Source organism: Mytilus trossulus, chromosome 11, assembly GCF_036588685.1.
Source record: "Mytilus trossulus isolate FHL-02 chromosome 11, PNRI_Mtr1.1.1.hap1, whole genome shotgun sequence".
Classification (NCBI taxonomy): domain Eukaryota; kingdom Metazoa; phylum Mollusca; class Bivalvia; order Mytilida; family Mytilidae; genus Mytilus; species Mytilus trossulus.
Genome location: NC_086383.1, coordinates 41,732,767 through 41,758,355, shown reverse-complemented (window position 1 = coordinate 41,758,355; position 25,589 = coordinate 41,732,767). Strand labels below are relative to the sequence as shown.

The 25,589-nt window shown below is 31.9% G+C and overlaps 1 protein-coding gene across 7 annotated transcripts; it reads right to left on the bottom strand.

Moving 5' to 3' along the window:
• Positions 1-310: 310 nt before the first annotated feature.
• LOC134691131 (uncharacterized) lies at positions 311-25,398 on the bottom strand. Of its 7 annotated transcripts, XR_010102099.1 has the most exons (5): positions 25,299-25,398; positions 14,796-15,020; positions 11,797-13,197; positions 1,072-3,408; positions 311-490 (listed from the first exon to the last, which is right to left on the bottom strand). XR_010102099.1 is itself a non-coding variant. In XM_063551407.1 (4 exons), the coding sequence occupies exons 1-4, from the start codon at positions 25,359-25,361 to the stop codon at positions 3,355-3,357; spliced, it is 1,743 nt and encodes a 580-aa protein (XP_063407477.1). In that variant the 5' UTR covers positions 25,362-25,398; the 3' UTR covers positions 952-3,354. The 7 variants fall into 7 exon arrangements, 6 of the variants coding, with proteins under 6 accessions (XP_063407477.1, XP_063407474.1, XP_063407475.1 ...); XM_063551407.1 differs by lacking the exon at positions 311-490 and having other exon boundaries at positions 952-3,408; XM_063551404.1 differs by lacking the exons at positions 311-490; positions 1,072-3,408 and adding an exon at positions 3,428-5,445.
• Positions 25,399-25,589: the final 191 nt, after the last annotated feature.

The window sequence follows — 25,589 nt, the reverse complement described above, 5'->3', positions numbered from 1 at the left end:
AACCGTATACAATTGCGAAATGTCAGACTTTGACATGGTATTTGGCAATTTGTCAAAAGGAAAAACAGGTGACTGTTGAAAGCAGTTCAAACTTTCAATTTTTCAATGATTACATTTACGGCAAATACAATGGGGAGGTAGATGCACAATATATCAATTTGGTTACGAAAAGAAGACTTTCGAAAATGAATGATACCCTTCTTTACTAAAAAAAAATACTAAGAAAGGAAAATAAATTCCACATGAATTGACGAACGCAGTAATGTTTTTTTTTACTGTATAAGCTATTCTTCCAACCGTTGCTATTCGATGTTTAGTAGCTATTTTTCTTATAAATCTTCATTAGCACTCTGTGTTTCCAGTTCATACTTCATAAACACTTGAAAATATTCCAATATAAATAAAAACTATATCGATTATCTCAAATATGTCTTAAGGTTGTCTTTTGTCATCTTGAATTATAAAAAAGCAATACACTTTTGGTCTAGAACTGTAATGAAATGTGCACATTTTGAGAAAAATGAAATAAAGTTGTAAGACTTTTCATGTAAATCTAAACAAAAAGAATATAATATTTTTACGAGTGATTTATTCTTTTTTTAATTTTTAAAATGCAGAATATAATCTATTTTATCATTTTTTTTTATCTCTGTCATACAGTTGGAGATAATTCTGATAGTGAAAATTTAACAAAGCAATATACCTATTTTGTTTTGTAGCAAGATATTGTTTTGACTTTTATTTTCTGATAGCAAATCAAAAGAGCTTTCTTGTGGTATAGTTTTCTTTCTGTCACTACATAGTCGAGTTTTCGTGTACAATCTGACGAATTTGCACAAGCAAAAGCTTGAAAAGTATCTCGAGACCCATACTTTCAATTATTTTAATTTTTTGGGGAAAATGATAATAGAAACTACATTTTATCTTTTATTAAAATAACCCATTGACGTAATTGTATAACAAATAACATAATCAACCAAGTCATCTCATCTATTGACCAGCTTAAGACAGACTTATGTGTTTTTATCCTATTATTATTATAACAATGCAGGAAATAAATTGTATACGTACAAAAGAAATGATTTTCCTCTCTCAAGTGTATTATCATCCTAAATAACTGAGGTAAAGAAACGAACACATACATCTGTCTTTTCTTGGTCGCTGCGTGATTCAGATACTGTAAAGAATAATGATACCAAAAAAACTCATTTCTGCTTTTCTAGTCTATTGTCGGGTTGTTGTCTCTTTGACTCATTCCCAATTTTAATTTTCAATTTTATCATCATAGATACCAGGAATGAAACTTTGTATTTGCACCAGACGGGCGTCATGTCTACAAAATATCCATCAGTGACACTTGAATCAAAAAAGTTAAAAAGACAAAATAAAGTACGAAGTTGGAGAGCATTGAGGACCAAAGATTCTGAAAATTTTGCAATATACTGCTAATAAAGGTAATCTATTCCTGCGGAAGAAACGCCTTATTATTTTAGAAATTTTAAAAGTTTTGTAATCAGTTAATTTATATATCATTGATAATTCATGTCCACACAGAAGTGCTGACTACTGGGCTTGTGATACCCCCGGGGAATACAAACTCCGCCATCAGTGCTATCAACCCACTGGTTGTAAATAAACTCGTCATGAATACCAGTATTGAAATTTTGTATTTGCTCCAGACGTGCGTTTCTTCTGCAAAAGACTCATCGGTGACGCTCGAATCAAAAAAGTTAAATAGGCCAAATAAAGTACGAAATTGAAGACCATTGCGCACAGAAAAAAACCTAAAAAAGAAGCTAACATTGATATTAAAGCAATGTTTGAAATTTGACACATAGTTTATGTTGATATAGATACACACTCGATATGTTATAGAATACAAACCTTCAATAATTGCTTTTGGAGATGTTTCAGTTTGATTTTTGCATTAACATTCATTTAGCAATACTGTTCCATAAAAAAGTAATAGACATTAAAAAAAAAATCACCCGTGTTTTCAAAAGTTTCTAAAAATCTGGTTCACCTCACCATTTTGTTCTTAAAATGAACTGTAGCAAGTCAGAAATATAGTTGCCGTTATCAAATAGTCGTATTTTATGTATGTTGGCGTTTCTCTTTGTTGCACTTCAGTGTTTCTGTTGATTATTTGCTTTCTCTTAAAGCTGAAGTGTATCCCTCGGTTCTAGTTTGTAACCTGGATTTGTTTACGCTTAATCGATTTATGACTATACTACTGTTGTCTTTATTCATTAAGGTTTTCAATCAAGTTGTATGCCAAAACATTTTAATGAATTCATGAAAATGTTGCTGGAAGAAACCCTTAGCTAAGTTGTGTTTGCTTGCAATTCCATGCAGAACATATCAATCGTTGATTTTTTTTTAGCAATTTTAAAACAACATTCTAGAAGCACTTAACAAACGGATGCTAAACCATTAACAATGATCTTAGTTTCCTAATACATGTAAAAGAGGGACGAAAGATACCAAAGGGACAGTCAAACTCATAAATCGAAAATAAACTGACAACGCCATGGCTAAAAATGAAAAGACAAACAGACAAACAATAGTACACATTTGATATAAACCTAAATTGAGAATGGCAATGGTCAATATCTTTAAGAGACAACAACCCTACCAAAGAGCAGAAAACAGTAGAATGCCACCGATGGGTCTTCAATGTAGTGATTAATCCTGCACCAGGAGTTGGGTATCAGCTGGACCCTAAATAAAAATGTGAACATGACTGTTGAGCAACATGCAAGACTCAATTGCGTTATGAAACTAGTAATATATCTACTAGTTCATACGATATTCCAAGAATTGTGGTTTTCCGGTTGTGAGCTCCTTGCAAAATGTTGTTGCTTACAGTGACATTAATTTGTCTTACTCGGCTTTTCATATCCTGCATTGTTTTTAATGACATGTTGGTATCTCTTTTTCGTCGACTTACTATCCTATTTGACCTTTTGATCATCCTTTGGATATCACATGTCTCATCAATTTCTTTATTGATTGAACTAAATGAAGCAAATGATTCATTCTATATAATTCGAATCCTCGTCATCACACAATCCCTATGACCAATTATTACATAATCAATGCCTTTCTCTGAAAAAATACATTGAAGGCTTCATGAATATATAAATATATTGTACACATCTACTGTGTCAAAACAGATTATCAATGAAGAAATAGTCATTTATAAATAAATTTTGTTTTCGTTTGTTAGCACTGACGTATAATACTTTGTTTTCAAACAACTCTGCTATATAATAGATATAGGAAGATGTGGTGTGAGTGCCAATGAGACAACTCTCCATCCAAATAACAATTTAAAAATTAAACCATTATAGGTTAATACTCATTTTGAAGATGGTGAGTCCGATGGTATCGACAGCTGCCAACATCCTAAAGAAAAATAATAAATACAGAGATATGAAATACTTATTTGCTTTGCATTCATTGTGCTATCTATATCAGCTAGATATGACTTTATTTGCACAATTATATTGCATAAACTGCATGGCAATGGAAATAACGTTTAATAAAAGCCTGACTGCGAAACTTTTTTAGGCATTTTATTTGATAATAAAAATAGAATTTGGAATATCCGTCTTAAGTGCCAGTCTTTGTATGAATCGGTCAATTTTGAAAAAAATCAAAACATGGCTGTAAAAAACCCACCTACCTAGCCATCATATTTTGAAGTAACACTCATCCTGAGTTAGAAATGGTAGGTCTTTAGTGTCTGCGTGTCTGGTAACTTGAGAAATCTTTAGACAAACTTTGGTTAGAATGATAGCAAATTACAGAGTTAGCTCCCCTTAATTGTTAATTTCTAGTGCATTGTAACCAAATTTTATCTCAAATTTTCAGAACAGGACAATGAAACAAATGGTATATTTTTGCATCATTATACATTTTGAATATAAATTTATGTCAACCTGAGTGGGTTTTTGTTTGTCATGTTTTCACCACTGCCTGATTCTTAGGTAGACTAGCACTTAAACACAAAATCAGTATACGCACAACACTAGGATAAAGAAACAGCATTTATATTGGTTTCTCTCATCTCAAAGTCAAAGACCCCGAGCACTGGTATGAGCGAAATAATTTGCAAAATATTTCAGATAGACTTGGTAAGGTGAAGCACCACCAAATAATTTGAAACCGGTCGAAAGGAAACAACTGGAAAACAGTACATAGTTTAAACAAAATAGTCCCTACGACTAGGTTTAAATATCAAACTTTGTAGACTAACTGTTAATGATTAAGGTATCAAATGAAAGGTGAAGAACAAATTATTGTTCCTAGTAGAACACATTTTAACTGATAATTTTGAAAAATACAAAAAAAATATGAATAAATTCTAAAAATGAGGATATCGTCCGTTTCTCAGATACGAAGTGCCTATATTCGTTTATCCAAAGTTCTTGTTACCAGTTCGATTTGATATGTAAAAAGTGGGTAAATACTGCGACCTCCCCTCTTATAAGTCTTTAAAATAAAAATGATATGCAGAAAGGAATGGGTACCAAGAATAAGAAGTGTGCGTCTAATTAAATGTTTAGTTCACAAACTGGCTTATGTACAATTAAGATACTGACGTGGTACTAAAAAGTAAGTTTATGTCCAAAAAAAAAACCACCATTACTCAGAAATAACACATTTATAGGACATATATATCAAGCACGGAAAAACATACAGGCTTTACAAGCAAAAATCATATGCTTTGCACAGCTAGGTTATCATAGTACTTCAGTAATATTAAGTTGAGTTGATAGTGTTTAAATTAGTTTCAACTAAAAAATTGAGAGAACAATAACCCCGAAATGTTTTTCATGGATGAATTCACAGAATCATGTTTTAGATTTTTAGCTATATAAAAGTATCGATGGATCTGCTCTTGACCTTTTAGATCTGACATTATTCTAGGAAACCACTTATCGTGCGCTGAAAATGCTGTGCTATGTTTGTATTACTACTGTTTGGTATACGCTACTTGTGAGAACAGTACATGATTAAAAGCCACATCATCCTCGTCACAGAAAGTGTGTTAAACGACATTATGTAATTGACCCATTATTATTTTAATAGATAGATTTTAACCTTTGTTATTGTATCGCAAGCTTTTGATGCAAGTCACCCACACAAAGTTTCTTTGTTAAAAGGATTTGGTCTTTTCTTTTCCAGTCATTTTTTTTTCTTCAATTTTTCATGTTTCTGGCGAATAAAGTCTTTAAAAGCTTTGCGTGTTCTTATTAAAGAATAAACAATGAAGATAGGTGCTACTGACATTGATCATAACTTAACATGAGAATGGAAATTTGGGATGTGTCTTAGATACAACAATCCGACCAAAGAGCAAACAACAGCCGAAGGCCACCAATGGGTTTTCAATACAGCGAGAAACTCCCGCATCCGGAGACGTACTTCAGCTGGCTTCTAAACATAAAAGTATACTAGTTCACTGATAATCGACATCATACTGAACTCCGAAATATACACAAGAAGTTTGATTTTAACACTTGTTGCATAGTATTTATTTGATTGATTGCTTGACCGTCAATAGTTTATATTGACCAATACGATGTGTCAGTGTCTCAACTAAATAGTGACGTGTTTCGGAATTCTTAAAACATTTAATATAAGTTCTGATCTGTAAGTCTACCCCCGATATTACAATTTTGAAGGAGTTTGGATTCGCATAGTTAATGAAGCATGCATAACAGGTCAATTAATTTCACGCGATTGGAAAATAGGTTTGTACGACTTTACCCCAAGCAGAGCTATAGAAACACAGTACATTAACGGGTGTTACACGGACACTTTTTACTTGTTACACGGACACTTTTTACTTGTTACACGGACACTTTTTATTTGTTACACGGACACTTTTTAGTTGTTACACGGACACTATTTAGTTGTTAAACGGACACTTTTTATGAAAAAAGTAAAATCACAAAAATTCTGAACAGCAGTCATCACTGTGTCACAATCTAAAAAAAATCTAATATTTAACAAAAAAGCACAAAAAGCATCTATCAAATTTAAAAACCACATGCATTGCTTCGCAAGATTAACGTCATAAAATGTAAACGTCACATATAGAAATATAAAATATTTTTTTCAAAAAAAAAATTATTTCACATTGGGAAAACAAATAAAAAAGTATGTTAAAAATAATTTCAGAAACAGAACGAGATTTTCAATTATCTAGATGGTCTTTAGAATTGAAAAGAATTCACATAAGATTATTACTCCTACGTGAGTAAAATAATTTTGCCGTTTAAAGTATTTTCAATTCTATATAAGAACAATAACATAATGACATATAATAGAATGATACCACATTGGCGGGATATTTAAAAGTAGAGAGTCACGTCATGTGAACCAAAGAAACACAAAAAGTCGTACATACAAAACAAATATGTATAACTTTTGGACTAGTTTGATTTCTGTAATTTATTCTTACATACTTTTGATTTTTTAACCCTGTCTGCGCTCATTGCCTTTGTAAAATTTAAAATTGTTTATAATCCAGGTACTTTTGATAACTATTGTATGCACATTGAACGACAAATTTATGTGACGTATATAATTTTTCTGACGTCAGACACTCAAATCAATCCATGTGTTCGTAGATAGTAGATGTTGTTGTGTCCTGTTAAATTGTTATACGATGATGACTGATGTTCCCATATTTTGACTATTTTATTGATTGTGACTGTTTATTTAACGCATCATGTAAATGTAACGGAATTTGATGAGACTGTTATTAAAGTGAGAGGGTTAGCGCTATAGAACCAGGTTTAATCCACCATTTTCTACATTTGAAAATGCCTGTACCAAGTCAGGAATATGACAGTTCTTGTCCATTCGTTTTTGATGCGTTTTGTTTTTTGATTTTGCCATGTGATTATGGACTTTCCAAATTGATTTTCCTCTGAGTTCAGTATTTTTGTGATTTTACTTTATACAAAACAAACCAGCAAAAATGAAAGATGATACAAATACATTGACGGGGTGTATAAGTACCGAGCCACGTCAAATGGATATCACAGAAAAAAGTAAAAGTAATATTAATAAAAGAACAAAGACAAAAAAACAATATACCACTTTGTTAAGATGATACACAACGTCAGTACGCAGAATCTATTCACCAACACCATCATGTATTATTTGTGAAGTTGATACGGAATATTTATCAACAAGGTCTTGGTACCTTACGATGAAATTTTTAAGAAAAAGGACGAGACGTTCTTTGACATACCCCTGGTTCATCAACTTTCTGCTCAGAAACTGGTGACGATTAACAAAGTCTGAGTAGGAGCTACAAGCTCTTCAATATCGAATAAGTTGGGAAATGTATATTCCATATGCAATTGAAGATGGTATATTGCTACTAAGGTTGGGGAAATTGATAATTTCTAAACTAAAATCGTCTCGTTTGTCATAGATTCTGGTACTGAGATGACTGTGTAAAATTAGAAGTATTAGTCTAAAAATGAGGCGGAGGAAGCCGTGTATTTTGTATCTTTAATTTCTAGTTCTGGCGGATATACTAATGGAACCTAATCAGAAAAGGACAGATTTTTAATGGAAAGAACATCATCAATATACATGTATCTGAAAGTGAAACTAAATAATCTGGCTTCTTTGATCTTTTTGTTTGACAAGTATCTGAAGAAACTCCGATTCATATAAAAATAAGAAGATGTCGGCAAGGAGAGGCGCGCAGTTCGTTCCCATAGGAATATATTCACTCGTACATGATCAGTGAGTTCATGGGCACTTTAAATTTCAATGAAACTTGACATTTTTGTTTTACCGACAAATTTCTTGTCTTTGTTATTAATATATTTACGTTGGAATCAATCAATATATTTTTCAAACAATTACAGTAAATTACTATTCATATCAGTACACTAAGGGATTGACTATTTAACTTCAAAAGGGGGGTTATGGTTTTTCCTAAAGAAAATATTATAATCCACAATTTTATGAGAAAAAATATAGTCTGGTCAAGCAGATGGCAATTTTTCGTATATAATAGTAATTATTTCGAAACAAAATATTTGGGTGATAGCGTTGAAAAACTATATAATTTTCTGTATAAGAGAAAAACACACACCCTCTTAAAGCAAAATGTTCGGTCCGTAAATGGTATTTTTTCGTTTGAAATATACACATGAATAGTATTCTGGACAGTGCTGAAAGTAAGGAAATGCTGATACCGACGTGTATATTTCAATAGAAAAAAAAGGAAATATATAATATATAAAAAAAAATATTATCAAAAGATAAAATCCCTATCAACTCACCAATGCACGATTACTCCTACATATAAAAAATGTCCGTTTAATATATTTTCAAAAAGACAGCAAATCTTGGAGAAATCACTGATGTCACCAATTTTGAACGGTAAGCTGCGATTGTATCATATTTTTTGTGACACGTGTTTAATCCTTATCAATACTATAAGAGCCATAAAAACCTATAAGAATGAGAAATTAAAAAACAAAAATCCAAAATATATGCCTATATATTATATCTAATAACGAGACAATATCCATTTTTTTCATAATATTTCATTCACTAATGAAATAGGAAATTCATTCTTTTAATATATTTATATAGTTATTGAATTCAATTCTACTGAATTGCTATCGCCTCGGATCTTCACCTGACTACTCGTGCAGAAAAACTATCCGACAACGGTTGTTACCAACCTGTTTCTTTGTTACCATTTTATTGTATCTAAAACGTACTACTGTCGCCCTAATTAAATATCTAGTGACAATTGTGTTTGAAGTTAAGAACAAATAGTAGCATTGGTTTCATAGTTAATATTTTCTAAATTTTATTTTTTCATGAAGTTCATGCTGTTCTATATTTTGAGACAACAAAGAGTTATTTCTTTTTATATTATTCATTAATGATATTTATAAAAAAAAAAAAAAGAAGATCTGGTATGATTGCCAACGAGACTCTCCACAAGAGACCAAATGGCACAGAAATTAACAGCTATATATCATCATATGGATATTGCCTATTTCTGACATACTGAACGTACAAATTTTAAAATAAAAATGTATAATCAACCAAAAAACAAAGACTCATTTTTTTCAGTTGTCGAGACAGTTAAGATCAGTATCCTGTGTGTTCTCGTTAATCTAGACTACCAACTAAGCTGTCCAAGGCCACGTCAGGAGACTGTTTTTCAATGTTTGTCGTTTGTTGATGAGTTTTATTTATTTTTTTCTTATTTTTCGATCATTTTTTGTACGTAAATCAGACCGTTAGTTTTCTCGCTTGTGATTGTCATTTCGGGGTCTTTTTAATGATGACTTAGTGGCATGGGCTTTGTTCATTATTGAAGGCCGTTCAGTGCCCTAAAGTTGTTCATTTCTGTCATTTGGTATCTTGTAGATAGTTGAGCAAGCATACCGCATCATCGTTTTTTATATCGTCACTATTTTTTTTCCGATCATTAGAAAATTACACGATAAAAAGGTTGATTTTAAAAAAAATGCAAGATTGGCTTAGAAAAGAGAAACGATTTTGATACAAATTGCTAAAAAAAGACATCCCATCTCCGAGGAAATGTCTCTTATCGAATGCTCAAACACATCAAACTAAATGATAACAACTGTCATATTCCTGACTTATGTAGAAAATGGTAGATTAAACCTGTTCTTATAGCGAGCTAAACGCCTCACTTTGCACAGTCGCACAAACAGACATTATATTGTACGAACAAAACAAACAGACATAATAGGTCCAAATGACAAAACAGTGGAACACCAGCCAACATAGTGTTAGAATCTTATTATATAAAAAATATGAATATTGTAGCTGAATTATGGAATATCGTTCTAATAGTATGGGCTGCAAGAGAAGCGAAAGATACCAAAGTGACAATCAAACTCATATATACTGTATAGCGTAAAAACAAACATTAATAAATTCAACACCTTAACCCGTGAACTATTGATTACCGAAATCTTCACAGTAGCTTTTGAATCAGATAGAATTGTTTTATCAATATAATTGTAAAATCCATAGATATACATTTATCTTAACTAAAATGTGCTTCCTCAACGAAGCAGTTTTTTAACCATGTGCAACGTTCTTACAATCAGCAGCTTACCTTTTGTCAATAAACATTGATACCTCTACAGATAGCTTCCACTTACTTCTAAACGATCATATACCATTAACATGATTAAATACTTTTTTATAGAATAAAATTTAAAAGGTATCTTGATATATTTGTACACAAGTAAAGATATAAGTATATGATTAATTGTATTGTAATTTATCCCAATGTGACTAATCTTTGTATTGTGAAGGAGTTCAATTTCTAAATGTTATTTTTCCACAGTTCAAATGCGTGTATACTTTTGAGTTGTTCATGGTTATCCTTCTACTCATTATTTACTTTTTCCATTCGACGGAACATTTTATCTTTCGGTGCTAAAGTTACTTTCTTTGTTATTTTTTCTTATACAGCTTTCTTTTCGTTTTCCCGTCTTAATAGTTCCCGATTCAACAATCACATGTTGGTCGTGTGTTTTAAGATGTGTATCGTACAAAACAGTTTTGTGAAGGTCACTGACCTGAATAATGTTTAAGAAGGTTTCTGACATTTATAATCTCACATAGCATCATTCTGTTAAATAATTAATTTTAATTTTTTTTTCTATAATTGTGATTATGTTTAACATTGTTAATATACTTTTTTTTATTTTTTGTAGCATTTTTAAAATTGAGTAGGTTGTGTCAACGGCATAATTACAGTTCATTTACAGTGTTTAATAATCTGGCAACAATTATGTTGTATGAACGAAATCATTTCTGTGGATGTTCGACTCTGTTTTCATGTTTTTGATAGCCAGTTTTCCTGCAGCACGGCGATGGTTTTCTTCAAGTACATTTATTACAGCTTCCTTCACCAATAAAAACTTAACCCAGCAATACAGCCATATTATTGAAAGCGTTGTTATTTCCAATGATTTCTTTAAGTCTATCCTGTATTTATAGTTCTCATAAAGAAAGAAGTTTCTCTTGTCGGACAGTTCCTTCATTGAAAAATATGACGACGGTATAAGACCATTAAAATCACGTTTTCATCAACTATATTGCTAAAGAAAAATAGAAATACAAACGTGTTATTGGTACAAATTGAGAGGGAAATTAAATGAAGTCATTTTAAATATCCCAAGATTTGTATTTGAAATTTTGTGCATGATAAAAAGAATTGTCGCATCAAACATTTTTGCTATATTTCAACATCAAGATAATTCATTTTTATTGATTGTTTAACATGATGATTATTATTTAATATGTATAATAAATGTCTGAATAAAAAATGAATGGTAAGGAGGAATTCTACAAACAAGAAAAGTATTTTCAATGTTAGAACGAATGTTATCACACATATCGTAAAACTTCTAAAGAATTAACTGAAGAATTTCTTATTAGTTTCAGTCAATAATCGTAGCTTTTGATTTTTATTCCTCATATTTCATCATCTTGTTTAAGTAGAAAGGACAAAAACGGAAATTTATTTTGAACATTAGGATGTGGTGTGTCTCCAGCGCTGTGGGAACGTTTCAGAGTTGGCCCAGTATCATGTCGAATTTCTTCACTCACTGAATGAGGATGTAAGCTCGTATTTATTGCTTCCTCATTATTTGCCCTTGTATAACTTGAATTTTCTGAAGTTGGAAGTATTTCGCAGCTTGTACTGGCCGACGCAATCACTACTGGGTTTAGATTATTTAAACTTACATTTTGTCTTTTTGATTCCTTGAAGTTTTCACTTGTACGTGACTGATCAAGTTGAATGTTAACGCCGTGTAACATACTTGGAGCGTTTGATTTGGATACCGCTGCTGATAGATCTATGTGATTAAAAGCTCCATCCAAAGGGTGTGACTTTGATACTAAGGTATCGATACTATTGCTTGTAGTTAAACTACAATCTGCACTTGTCGAACGTTGCCATGGATTTGATGAATATGTCGGATGGTTTAACATGTTTGGTAAAGTACTCATATAATGTAAAGTTTTAGAAGGTAAAACATTATCTAGCAATGATTCTACAGTTTTTGGAGCTTCGATGTCTATTATTTTTATATTTCCATGAAATGATTCAGCTAAAGTCACATTTAAGTTATTTGTGGTATCAATATTGTTATCTTCAGAATACAGCATATCAATTTGAGCAGGAGATATATCTGCGACGTCTGGCTGATCTTCCGAAAATATATCTACCATGATTGCTGTATCTTCCAATTGACGGGCAGATTCAATTAAGGCACTGTCACTTGATAAATTGGATTGGTTCTTTAATATCCAATCAACAAATTCCATTTCAGATGACGTGTCATCGGCATTGGACTTTTCATTTAATAAGTTTATATCAGATTGGATTTTAGGAATATTGCATTCGTCTGATGATTGATTCGTATTACGACTTGCAAGATAGGTGTTATCACCTTTTGATAAAACTGAGAGATTTTCAAAGTCAGTCCTTGGGTCCAATTTATAGTTATCAATGTAAGGCACTTGTTCTTGAGATTTTGTTTCAAATTTTGTTAAAGAACTAAAAGAAGCTGTGTGTTGGTTTTCAGTTTGTGCAGTTGTTGGGGATACTTTTTCGAATATCGATCCATTTTGTTGTTGAGTATATACATTTGATGTATCTTCTATTATAGGTAGTTCGCTATTTTGATGAAACATATTATATGACTCCACTGCAGTTTTTGACTGAGTCGTATATGGATGACGCATATTTGATGTGCCCTCTTTGGAATGTGACTGAATCTTATATGGATGACGCATTTTGTCTCCTGAGGAAAGTGAGTTAGTCCTATTTAAATGAAACTCATTAGCAGTATCCTCTGGAGAAAACGATTGTGTGCAGGTCATTCGTCCTGTTAAAAGCTTATATAATTTCGAATCATTGTTAGAGGTAGCTTTTGGGATACCTTTTGCAGACGTTAAACCCAAGTTACATGTTTGATACTTTGATGTGGTTGGTAGACTTAATGACCGTTCTCTTGGTAGTGGTAAGTTAGATTGTTCAGTTGTTGTCAGTTGTGATGTTTTTTGTGGATCTATGCTCAATCCTTTCACCAAATCTTCTGAGATAACTCCGTTGTCTATTTCTTCACACCATCTTCGATGCTGTAAGACAGAAAATAAAGTTCAAACTACCGTTTCTAGATACATATAATAAAATAAAGTTCAGAACAATTCAATACAACAACGGTAAATGTGTCACATAGATATAAGAAGATAAGGTATGAGTGCCAATCAGACAAGTCTCCATCTAAGTATCAATTTATAAAAGTAAACCATTATAAGTCAAATTACGGTTTTTTACACGGTGTCTTGGCTCAGCAAGCTATGAAGGGCCCCTTAAAGATACCAGTATGAAACCATTCAAACGGTAAAACTAACGGTCGAATATATATAAAAAAACGAGAAACGAGAAATACTTATGAACCACATCAACAAACGAAAACTACTAAACATCAGATTCGTATAAAGTAATTATAGGTTTTAGCAAGAATGATAAAGGTAAATCTAAAACGAACTTCGGAAGCACGATATTTGTTTAATGTTATAAAATATTATTAACATTTTACCATTAACATATGATTAATCCCAAACTTTCTCAGGACAAACTTATAACATATTTATTCATCATCAATACACATATATCATCATACAAAATACACAATAAAAATAGGATTCATACATAATGTATGTACGGTGACCTATTAGTTATTATTTTCTGTGTAATTTCGTTTCTGTTATCTCTGTAGGATTGTTGTCTTTTTAGAAATTGTACAGAATCCCATATTAAATATAATTGTGTTTGTTACTATATGCACCTGCTTTCAATTAGATCTGCGAACTCAAAACAAGTTCAGCTGTTTTCGTTTATATGTTTATTATATTTAAATTGTAACTTCTGTCACGAAAATAATGTATTGTTGCCAAGTTATATTCATTTTATTTCACTTTGTATTGAAATCATCCCATTTTGATATAATTTTATATTTTCTTTCCAAAGTTATGGAGATGAAGAACATGCCACAAAGTTGATTCCTATTAAGAATATAGCATGTAAAATACGGTTTGTAAAACACTTACAACCTACCGAATAAGACTTATTCCAAGGTTTGTACTAACCTGAGCAACACGACGGTTGCTACATGTGAAGCAGGATCTGATTATTATTCAGGTGCACCTTATACATGTTATACCACCCGTAGGTTTGGCAGGGTGCCTGTTGCGTATTTTTTAGTTTTCTATGTTGTTTTTTGTGAAATGTTGCTTGTCCATTTAATGTTGATGTCTTAAATACATAATTTGTATGAGATATTGTATTCTCTGAACTAGCTGTCAGTAACTGCGACTACTCACAGACCTTTTGCTTTTTATCGATCTGATGAGTTAAGCTCTTTTCAACTGATTGTTATTGTTTGTTCTTATGTTATTAAGTTCCACCACTGTCCAAGGTATTGGGAGGGTTTGGCGCCAGCAAACTTGTTTAACCTTTGATAGCCAACTATACGGTATAAGGTTTTTTTCTTGTTGAAGGTCGTACGTTTGCATTTAATTGCTAACATCCACATCATTGTACTTTAGATGATAGTTGTCTCATTTAGAATCTAACCACTTCTGTTCATTATTTGTATATTTATTTTGCATGTCATTATCTGAACCTTTGAATTAATTGGTTTATAAAAAAAGAATTGCAGTTTAATTCTTACCATTTCAAGTTCTTTTCTTAGTTTATAGACTGATTTCTCCTTGATGTTTACTAATTGTTCTAAATATTGATATCTAACGTTTTTTCTACTTCTACATTCTCGTGCACTTTGTCTGCTGCGCTCCTGTCTCTGTCTGGGGCTGATATTTGATGAGGGTCTACCTGGTCGTCTCCCTGTGATCTTCGACGACGTTGAATCATCTTTCACTGTCATATCTGATGTATCCTAAAAATACAAACATACCAGATAAATGGAGATACAGATACTCATTTTAATAGGTTATCATGCATGGCTTAGCCATATTACCATGCCCTCATTACGTAATCTCTTATTAAATAAATGCTATCTCACCTCAACAAATGTTTGCATTATTTGTGTTTCTTTTTTTAATTTCTTTTTTGCATTTTTATCGTCTTCGTCATCGCATACTCCTTCTGTCTAACAATAACAAGAATCATTTGTCTTATTTCTCCTTTTTTTAGGAGGATGATAGATGTGTACGTGGAACAGCAATCATATTAAACATGTTAAATGGGACTGTACATATGAAATAATTAGTCAATTATTTCATTATACATCATATCACTTTGCAGATTGGCTTTTAACTCAGAACTACAGACACATTACATAATGCTCACAATGAACACAAAAACATCGAAAATAATCCTTAATCCTTAATTTTAATCAAGAGTTCCAACTGATTTTTATGTTCAACTAACTAAAAATAACGAAACATCCCACCAATCAGTTCTGAGATAGATAATAACATTGAGAATGTGTCAAAAAGACAATAACCCGGTCAAATAGCTGAAAACAGTCCAAAGCCACCAGTTGGACTTCAACACAGCGATAAAATCCTGCACCCGGAGCTTTAGCTGGTCCCAAAACACAAATTACCTAAGTGAAAATGGCCGTCCCTTTAAACTCCTAAACATGTAAACGAATTAAAATTGAATACTTTACAAATCTACCAAAGGATAGATGATCCAGACTTGGTTTTTTTTTATCTTCTTTTGAAAATGATAATGTATGGCACATAGTTCCCAAGGGTAATTTAATAAATTTATATTACAACTAACTATCGATTAATAAAAGTTTTAGAAATATATAGGATTTTCTATCCTACTACATATGCTCCTGTCTCAAAGTAGTAGCCTGTAATTTAGTGATGCCTATTGATTGCTACATGTATCTTTGATATTTAGTATTTTGTCCCTTATGGTGTACATGTCTTTCTTGATTGAATAGATTTTTTTTTATTGTCAAGAGAGTTGTCTCATTGAGTATCATACAACATCTTTTTTTGATAAAATCCAATTTATATTCTAAACGGATAACTTATCACAACTTATCTTTTATTGAACAAAACAGCATATCTTACTTCGACACACTTAACATTTTCGATGACATATGGTATTACCAATATTATTTCAACTGATCAGGCGGAGCTTATGTTTTAATTTGCCTAATGACTGTCTATTTGGAGATGTGTGTGATAAGGATGATTGCCGTTATAATTATTATTGAATTCTAATCACCTATCAGTGTCACAAAACGCACATACAGAAGGACTTATATAAATGTATGACATGGGACAAATAACTGATGAGTTTATTCCAAAACTCCTGTCTATAGATGGACTGGTCTTCAATAAGAGAACTTCTTAAACCCCGCCCAGTCAATCTAGTAATAGCAGCTTCCAGAAGATGAAATGCAATCATTTAGAATTCTTAAAATATTTACAGCTTTGCGTTTTTTAACCATGATATATTACCATTGTATTCGAATGATGGCGCTGATTGACTTTGAAAATGAGAACGTCATAGATATAATCCCACATACTTCCTTATGCAATGTATATGTCTCCTTTGGAGGGATATTGTTCATCATTATAAATGTGTGGAGGTACATGGTCCTTACACTTTTGAACACGTTGAAAGCAAAGCAATATTGATTTTTTTGAAACACCTCTTATTGCGGACCTGTTTTTATATTGTTATGAGTTACAATTTATGACTAAAATCAGCAAAGACCCACCAAAACAACATTTGATACAAAAATTTAACAATGCTTTTAGACATTTAGATGATACATTGGCTCTAAATAATGACGAATTCAGTATCTGTACTCAAGAAATTTATCCTGTTGAACTTATTTTAAATAAAACTAATACTAACGATGACCACTGCCATTTCCTCGATCTTGATATCCATACCATTAACGGGAAGCTTAATACAAAAATGTCTGATAAAAGAAATAATTTTTCATTTTCTATCGTTAATTATCCATTTTAGATGGTGACGTTCCCTTGTCACCATCTTATGGTGTTTATATATCTCAACTTGTACGATTCGCTCGTGTATGTAACAATGTATCAGATTTTAGCAAGAGAAATTTATGTATTACTGAAAAATGATTACACCAGGGTTTTCGATATCAAAAACTAGTCAAAACATTTACTAAATTTTATCATCGGTATAAGAAAATAATTCGTAAATATAATTCAACATGCAGACATCTTATGCGTTCAAGTATTTCACATCAATTTTTTTATTGTAATATTCTTTACAAAGCACAACAATGTCAGTATTCACCTCAAAAGCTAACAAAACCTTTAATCAGACTTATTAAGAAGGGATAAAGTTACAATACTGTTGACAGGTCATTAAAGATTGCATATTTTGGCTTTAATATTGATTCACTTAGATGGTCTTTGCATCGGAATTAAACACATTTATTCTCAAACCAGTTGTTGGCATGACACGGGTTATGTTCTTCTCATATATTTCGTGTTGTCTCTTAATTATTATTTATAACTGTAGATGTAAATGTCCTTTGGTTTTATGAGTCTTTGTTTACTCCTTGGTTTTGATTGTTATTGTCTTCATGATGGTATAATAATAAACCCCTAACATGAGGGATTGTGCCTGATATTCATATGATGAAGACATAATCTTTCAATCAGTTTCATTGAGGTCTGGAGCTGGCATATCAGTAACTGCTAGTAGTCTGTGGTTATTAATGTATTATTGTCATTTTTTTTAATTTTTTTTGTTTCATATTCTGACATCGGACTCGGACTTCTCTGAAACTGAGTTTTACTGTGCGTATTAGTGCGTTTTTTTCTACATTGGCAAGAGGTATATGGGGAGGGTTGAGATTCACAAAACATGTTTAACCCCGCCGCAAATTTTGTGCCTGTCTCAAGTCAGGAGCCTCTGGCCTTTGTTATTCTTGTATGATTTTTAATTTTAGTTTCTTGTGTATAATTTGGAGTTTAGTATGACGTTATCACTGAACTAATATATATTTTTGTTAATGGGCCAGGTGCGGGAGTTTATCGCTATATTGAAGACCCAATGGTGGCCTTCGGCTGTTGTCTGCTCTATGGTTGGGTTGTTGTCGCGTTGACACATTCCCCATTTCTTTTCTCAAATTTATCATATGAAAAGACTAACCAAATGCAATCGTAGATTTAAGAGAATTGATTATACCAGAAAAAAACAAAAAAGACAAACAAAATGCAACAAAACGTTGCACTAAACGATCAGGATGTGTGCACCAAGCTACCTCTTATCAGGACAAAGATGGACTCAGCTGTTTTTTTATAGATATACAGATGATATTCCACTCTTGCACTTGATATTTTACTCGTGGTATCTGGATTGGAAATCGTGAAAACATAAATGTGGGTATAAGAGCAGTCGATTGACTACAGAAAACAGCAACACAAGATACAATTAGAGGCAGGCATGTCGATTTCAAAAAGAGTGGTAAAAGATATAAGAACGGTCTTCAACACCGAGCCTTGGCTCACACCGAACAGCTAGCTATAAAGGCCCCAAAAAATACTAGTGTATATCATTTAAACAGGAAAACAAACGGTCTAATATTTATAGTAAAAAATGAGAAAACACTTATGAACCACATCAACAAATAACCATAGCTAAAAAAAAACGACAAACAAACAAAAAATAATACACAAAACACAACACAGAAAACTGAAAACTACGCAACATGAACCCAAACAAAAATTGAAGGTTTTAATGAGATTAAACCTACAAGAACCCAACCGTTAAAAAAATAAGACTGTTGATATGAATAATGTGGTCATTTTAATAAAAAAAAAAAAAAGGTACTCTGGCAGGGTAAGCAGATTATGTTCCACATGTGGCAGCCGTATTCTTGCTCATGTTAGTACAAGCCAGGTAGCAAGTCTAACTCGGTGGGTCACATTTGTGAAAAGGAACGGGATTTTAGTTACGACATTAGAAACAATTGGGAGATATATATTCCGTAGGCAGGAATTTGATTAAAGGAGAACCATCTAAACCATTCAAATAAAGCCAATTATAATTTAAAAGAGTAAAGGGAAACAACTCATGTCAAAATCATAATAACATGAACGAGAAAAAAACAACTGAAAACATCACCCATTTTTTCTAATCTTTTTGAACTAATCTTAGCTTATTATTATTTCTTAAACAAAAGACCATGTCTAGTTTCGACATATTTTACATTTAACATTCAATATGGTAGAAGCTTCTAGAAGATTAAATTCAATTATTTTGTAGACCCAAATAGTTTAAGGCTTTACGTTGCTTTAACCATGATATATTACCATTGTCTTCGAATGATGGCGCTGTCCATCATCCTGATCGCTTTGAAAATGAAAACGACCTACAATTGATCCAACATTCTTCCTTATACAATGTATGTGTCTCCTTTGAAAGGATATTGTTTATGTTTACAAATGTATGGAGGTACACTTTTGTCACATTGTACTACCACAGGAAAACTAAATTTCATTCATGTTCCTCATACTTCTTGTACTTTTAAAAAGTTAGATGCAAAGCATTATCGAATATTTTAAAACTAGCTTCACTTACTAAGCAGATTTAAATCATAAAACGTCACTAAGACTTCATGTCCACCCAATGCCCTTTGGTTACCCCAGTTATTGCATACCAGCTCATCCTTAATTGATTTGTTTGCATTCAATACTTAATAAGTATAAAACTATTTTTGAAAACGATTTTAGATTAAACAGTTTAAAATGAACAGAAAGATGTCAAATGTTTACCATGTGTTGGGGTACACACTGGAAAAGAACAACAGACAAAGTAGCATGAGTTGAACTCGTGCTCATCAAAGGCAAAGATGGCGTAACATATCGAAGGTTTAATGCTGAGCCGATGATTCATATGTAGATAATTTAAAATTATTTCACCTAAATTATCTTCTCAAACATTGCTCATAACTTATTTCACTGACTGCTACTTTAAGTGCCCCTTTCCCCACTGTCCAACTACTTTTCTTGTTTTGTTTTGTTTTTCTTTCTTTGGTCATACATTTTTGTTCATTTCTTCTAGTTCTAACATTAAGGATATTCTTCCTAAAGCTGGCAAAAGTGTTTCTCATGTAATATTTCATAATATATTCAAGTCAGTTGTGTTTATGGTTGGGTCTTTCTACTTACTTTATTTGTATTTAGTAGTAGGTGTGTCCTTCAATTTACATTTAACAAGATGACTTTGTAATGCAAATGTATAGTGAGGGCTGGTTATAGTTAGACTTGTACAGAAACACTTGTTGACAAAATTACTACATTATATATAATTCATTGTGTTGTCAGACAGAAATCACATTGATTTGCAAAGGTATATTTTCTATTTGGATTAGTTATTTATGTTAATAAAGGATGTTGATTCGATATTTGAGTAAAAAGTAACTACAAATGAATAAAGATGAGTTAAAAGGACCATTTACCGAATGCTATGACCATTTATCTCATGAATATCATGATTAAGTTAGGTACCGAATGTTTCTAAATAGTTCTAAATAAATTATATCCAAAAAAAAAAGAGTTAATAATTATAGGTGCTTTTTAACTTTATAGGCACAATTTTTCTCAAATGATAACCTCTTATGCAAGTAATTGACAATAGTAAAAAAGAAGAAAAAAATACAAATTGGTAATGTTAAGTCTTTTCTACTTTAAGATTAATTAATAAGTAAATAAAAATGTTCTCTATGATCAAAAAGGAAAAGTGATAGTCAGGATACACGGGGAGACATATTACCAAACCAGACAGATTGAACTTTTAAAATCAATTCATGTGCACACGACAAGTGGTATTATAAAGCTTTTGAAAAGAAAAACATAAAACATAAAGGGCAATACAACACAATGGAATCTAAACAAAACAGCCATAACATCAATATTCCTTTATGTTTATGCTAGTAATAAGGATAACTATAAAGCTTTGGAAGATACAAAAATTTAGGCATGTTAGGGTCATAAAAAAGCAGAAGAATCTTAACAAAAACGCAAAAACATTAATCTTTGTTATGTATATACTTGTATGTCAGTGTTAACAGCATTGATTCAAATGATTCAGTTAATGCGTGAATGGAAAACTAGGAGCACTTTAGTTGTTTCTTTTGTGAGGTCTTGTTGCTTAAAATTGGTTTGCATAATATTCTTTTAAATTATTGTTTGATGTTTCGGTCGTTTTGATTTCTATTTCAAAACAAGGGATTTGACTGTTAAAATCTATAAATCGAATGCTGGGTTGTTGAATGTATAAGATGCTTGTAACATCAACCATGTGTTGAACTATTAAATTTTCTAGCTCTCTGATTGGGGAACAAACCACAATGAGTTTTTCTTCGGATTATCTCAGTCATATGTAGAATGTTTCCTTGTATGAAAATAAGGATTATAACACAGATGATAGTAAAATTATCAACCTTCTAACATTAAACACAAAATATTATATATTTATAGGTGAAGTGCTTGTACTATTTAGAAATTAGCAATTAGGTTGTTGTTCGACATTTTGTGTTTCTTTGTTTTATAGTGATTAAGATTATAGAACAATGATGACTGCTGCACACCAATACTTGACAGTTTTATCCATGTGCCTGTTTATTTGTTCACATAGTTATCAAAAGTACCAGGATTATAATTTAGTTCGCCAGACGCGCGTTTCGTCTACATAAGACTCATCAGTGACGCTCAAATCGAAATATTTATTAAGCCAAACAAGAACAAAGATGAAGAGCATTGAGGATCCAAATTTCCAAAAAAGTTGTCCCAAATACGGCTAAGGTAATCTATGCCTGGAATACGAAAATCCTTAGTTTTTTTTAAAAATTCAAAGTTTTGTAAACAGGAAATTTATAAAAATGACCACATGATTGATATTCATGTCAACACCGAGATGTTGACTACTGGGCTGGTGATACCCTAATGGACGAAATGTCCACCAGCACATTGTTGTCAATAGTATGGAATTTCATGCGATTGTCTTACAAGTAAAAGGTTTAGGTAACTTTAAACAACTTTATAAGAGTCATAACAATCAAATCATATGATGCAAACAAAGCGGGATAACTCTGAGTATACATTTTGAAATTAAATGCAATCACATATGTTCCTTTGTTTGTTTTCGACGCCAAAAAAAAATGAAAATGACAAATTATTATCAATTTCAAAGATTATTTATTCTGTTTTCTAAAATTCTTAATTAAATTTTCAATTAGAAAAATCGTATCAGCACAATTAAGGGTGTAATTGGAAACTTTGGTCAGCATGTACAATAAACTTTGAATTTAACCATTCATAAGCACGGGTATTTCTCTAACATATATTATTTGTAGAAATGGACTGCAGTTGTTCAGGGTGGTCTCCCTTGATAAAGTTTCAAACCCGATAATCAATATTCTTAAACATGATGCCTATGTGTAACCTAATGTTACTGCGATGTGATGTTTTTTTCTAAATAACACAATTCATTGTCGAAAAAGAATGTTGATTGTCAATGAAGTCCCTATAATCTCTACAAAATTACCAAGTTACATTTAATTCCTGTCCGAAAAACCCATCTTTTCCATTCATCCAATGCATGTTTTATTCTTATTGTAAGAACTCTATTTCATCAACATACGCTGCATAATTTGGTAGAATTCGATATTATTAAGATCAACAGACAACTACCATTCCTATGTGCATTGATTAACCACTTTATGACAAGAAGTGTGTCAACCCAGATATCATCCCTCACATTAATGACACAGATAATATATATTCTTCTTTTTAGTTTAGCTTTGTGTGTCTCTCCGATTATTTATTTGCCAAATTAATCTCAGTAAATAGATCCTTCATTGTTCGATTTAAACTTCTTTCAAACTTCGTGTACTAGGACGTTAAATCAAACTCCTAAACATATAACAGAACTAAATTTTAAAAAAACATACAAGACAAACAAATTATTTCCAATAGGTATAACTCTTTTAACAAAAGGCAATCGGAACACAATTTTAGAAATAGTTTAAGGTATTATTGATATTAACCTATAATCTAAGTTTTATACAAAATCTGGCAAAAAAATGTACCCGTTAGAGCTAACGAGACCATTTTCCATAAATTTAATATTTCCAAGGGGCATTTTTCTTATAACGAAGGAAACGCTAAAGTAACCGTCCATCATTTTAGTACTTTTCCGATATACTGCAAATAGTAACCTATAGTATATGCATAGGCGGGTCCCGGAGGGACGGGGATCGACCCACCCGCTTTTATGGGGAAAATTTAATATTTCCAAGGGGCATTTTTCTTATAACGAAAGTTAACCGTCCATCATTTTAGTACTTTTCCGATATACTGCAAATAGTAACCTATAGTATATGCATAGGCGGGTCCCGGGGGGATGGGGGTCGACCCACCCACTTTTATGGGGAAAATTTGGTATGACTTTAGCAGGCCCCTTCTTAAAGCAGTCAGTAGACCATTCCTTAAGAAAATATCTAGATCCGCCACTGATACGTTAAATACAAATCTGACAAGAATTTACCCTGTATCAGTGTATGTCCGCTACCAAAACCGGACGGACGGATAGACGCCCGGTAAGTATATATCCCCCTCAACGCGCTCCGCTGGGATGAAAGTAACGCTAAAGTAAATGTCGGAAATATGTAAAATAATTTGGATCTTTTCTTAACCACATCACGCTAATTTGAAAATCGCAAAAATAAAATATCCACGAAAAAAGTTAGTTTACAGTAATTCATATCCAAAGACTCACCTGATCCTTGCCCCTCTTCATTTCATGTTGATTGAATGAGTTAAGATTAGCGACGACTGCGACGTTAAATTCGCATGATATATGGCAAGGTCACTTTTCCGGAAATTCTAAGGAGTGACGTTTTGGTCTTTATCGAATTCCGAAACGCACATTTAACAATATGTGCATTTATTTTATTACCACGTGGATAATATTTTGGTTGTTCTGAGTATAAAAAAAAATATGAGATATAGAATTAAACATCGTTCGACCGCTGTATGGCCTTCGACAATGAGTAAAACCCATATCGCATAGTAAGCTATAAAATCTTTAAATGAATATTTCTCTCGCATTAAAGCAAAAGGTAACCAAAAAATGAGATGAAGTATACTTTAACCTATGCATTTGTAATGGGGCTCTTAATAGGCAGAATTTAATTTCGCGATTTTCAACATAATGTGGTTAATTAAGAAAAGATCCAAATTATTTTACATACATATTGTATTTCCGACGATTTATCTTAGCGTTTCTTTTATCCCTGCGTAGCTTGTTGCTGGGGACATAGACTTACCGGGCGTCCATCCGTCAGTCCTGTCTTGATTGGGGACTTTCCATTTTGAATTTTCCTCGGAGTTCCTTATTTTTGTGATTTTACTTTTTAATATCATGACATGTTCCACCCTCATTGAAACTAATTGCTCAACAGTAGAATGTAGCATGTTTGGTAGTAATTTGAAATAAGTTTTGTACAGTAAACATTAAATCATTGAAAAAAGGAAACATCATTCATCCAAATTATTTTTTCTGAATTTAATTGTGTTAGTAACGCTCAGAGCCGAATATTCAAAAGCCAAGAAAGGATGTATAACAAACGAAACAACTATATAAAATAAACAGACTTACAAATTATGTACAAGTTCACTAAGGTCACCTTCGGCTGATATTGTTAGCCTGAGATTTTCTAAATATTTTTTCAACTTAAAAAGCAAAATGTAAGCCAAGCTTGTTATAAATCATGTAATTACTGTCTACTTCGCTGACGATAGTTGCGGAAACAGATAGTCCAATTGTAATAATTGGAAAAACAAAACTTTTTAAACTTCAAGTAAGATATCATTCAAACTTTGCCTTCTGTCACGGCTACCATATTTCTCCATACAAATTTCAAGGGACATGCAGTGTTTCATTGTTGTTGAAATGATTCGGGATAAAAACTTTCAAAACCTTGAATGATTTTTATTATATGAACATTCTTGGTAAAAATTTGAAAAATAACCTGTGTAAAAAGTAAAATATGATGCCAAAGCTTTTTTAAACAGTATATGCATTTTAAATATCCCGCCATACTACTTTCAATTTCTACATTTCCTATCCATGAAAATATCTGTAAAATCATATCAAACAAAATCAGGAAATAAATTTAAAATTGTCCTACCCTATATAATGATAAATCCGCACAATGTTTAGGATTTTTCATACTCCTCAACAAAATACACATGTTTAACTATTTTCTACTATTTATTTCAATAAATAAGATCTGAATTCGTCAACATGCTTTTTGATTGGATAACAAGGTAAACACATTCTATTAATAGTATCACACTTGAAAGTACTGTGTTTATTTAGATCGTTACCTGTTATTATGTTTACGTGTGTGTGTGACCTATGTCACGTCGTGTCTGATATTAGGTGCAAATATTTAAGGATTTTCTTATGCTGTTTACAG

What these genes read in the sequence shown, in the direction of transcription:
- LOC134691131 (XM_063551402.1), bottom strand. Translation starts at nt 25,361, where the DNA reads ATGTGTATTTTGTTGAGGAGTATGAAAAATCCTAAACATTGTGCGGAT. An exon ending in CGGATTTATCATTATATAGG is followed by an intron (nt 15,021 to 25,298) that starts GTAGGACAATTT and finishes TTGTATTTTTAG; the next exon opens with GATACATCAGATATGACAGT. An exon ending in TAAGAAAAGAACTTGAAATG is followed by an intron (nt 13,198 to 14,795) that starts GTAAGAATTAAA and finishes TCTGTCTTACAG; the next exon opens with CATCGAAGATGGTGTGAAGA.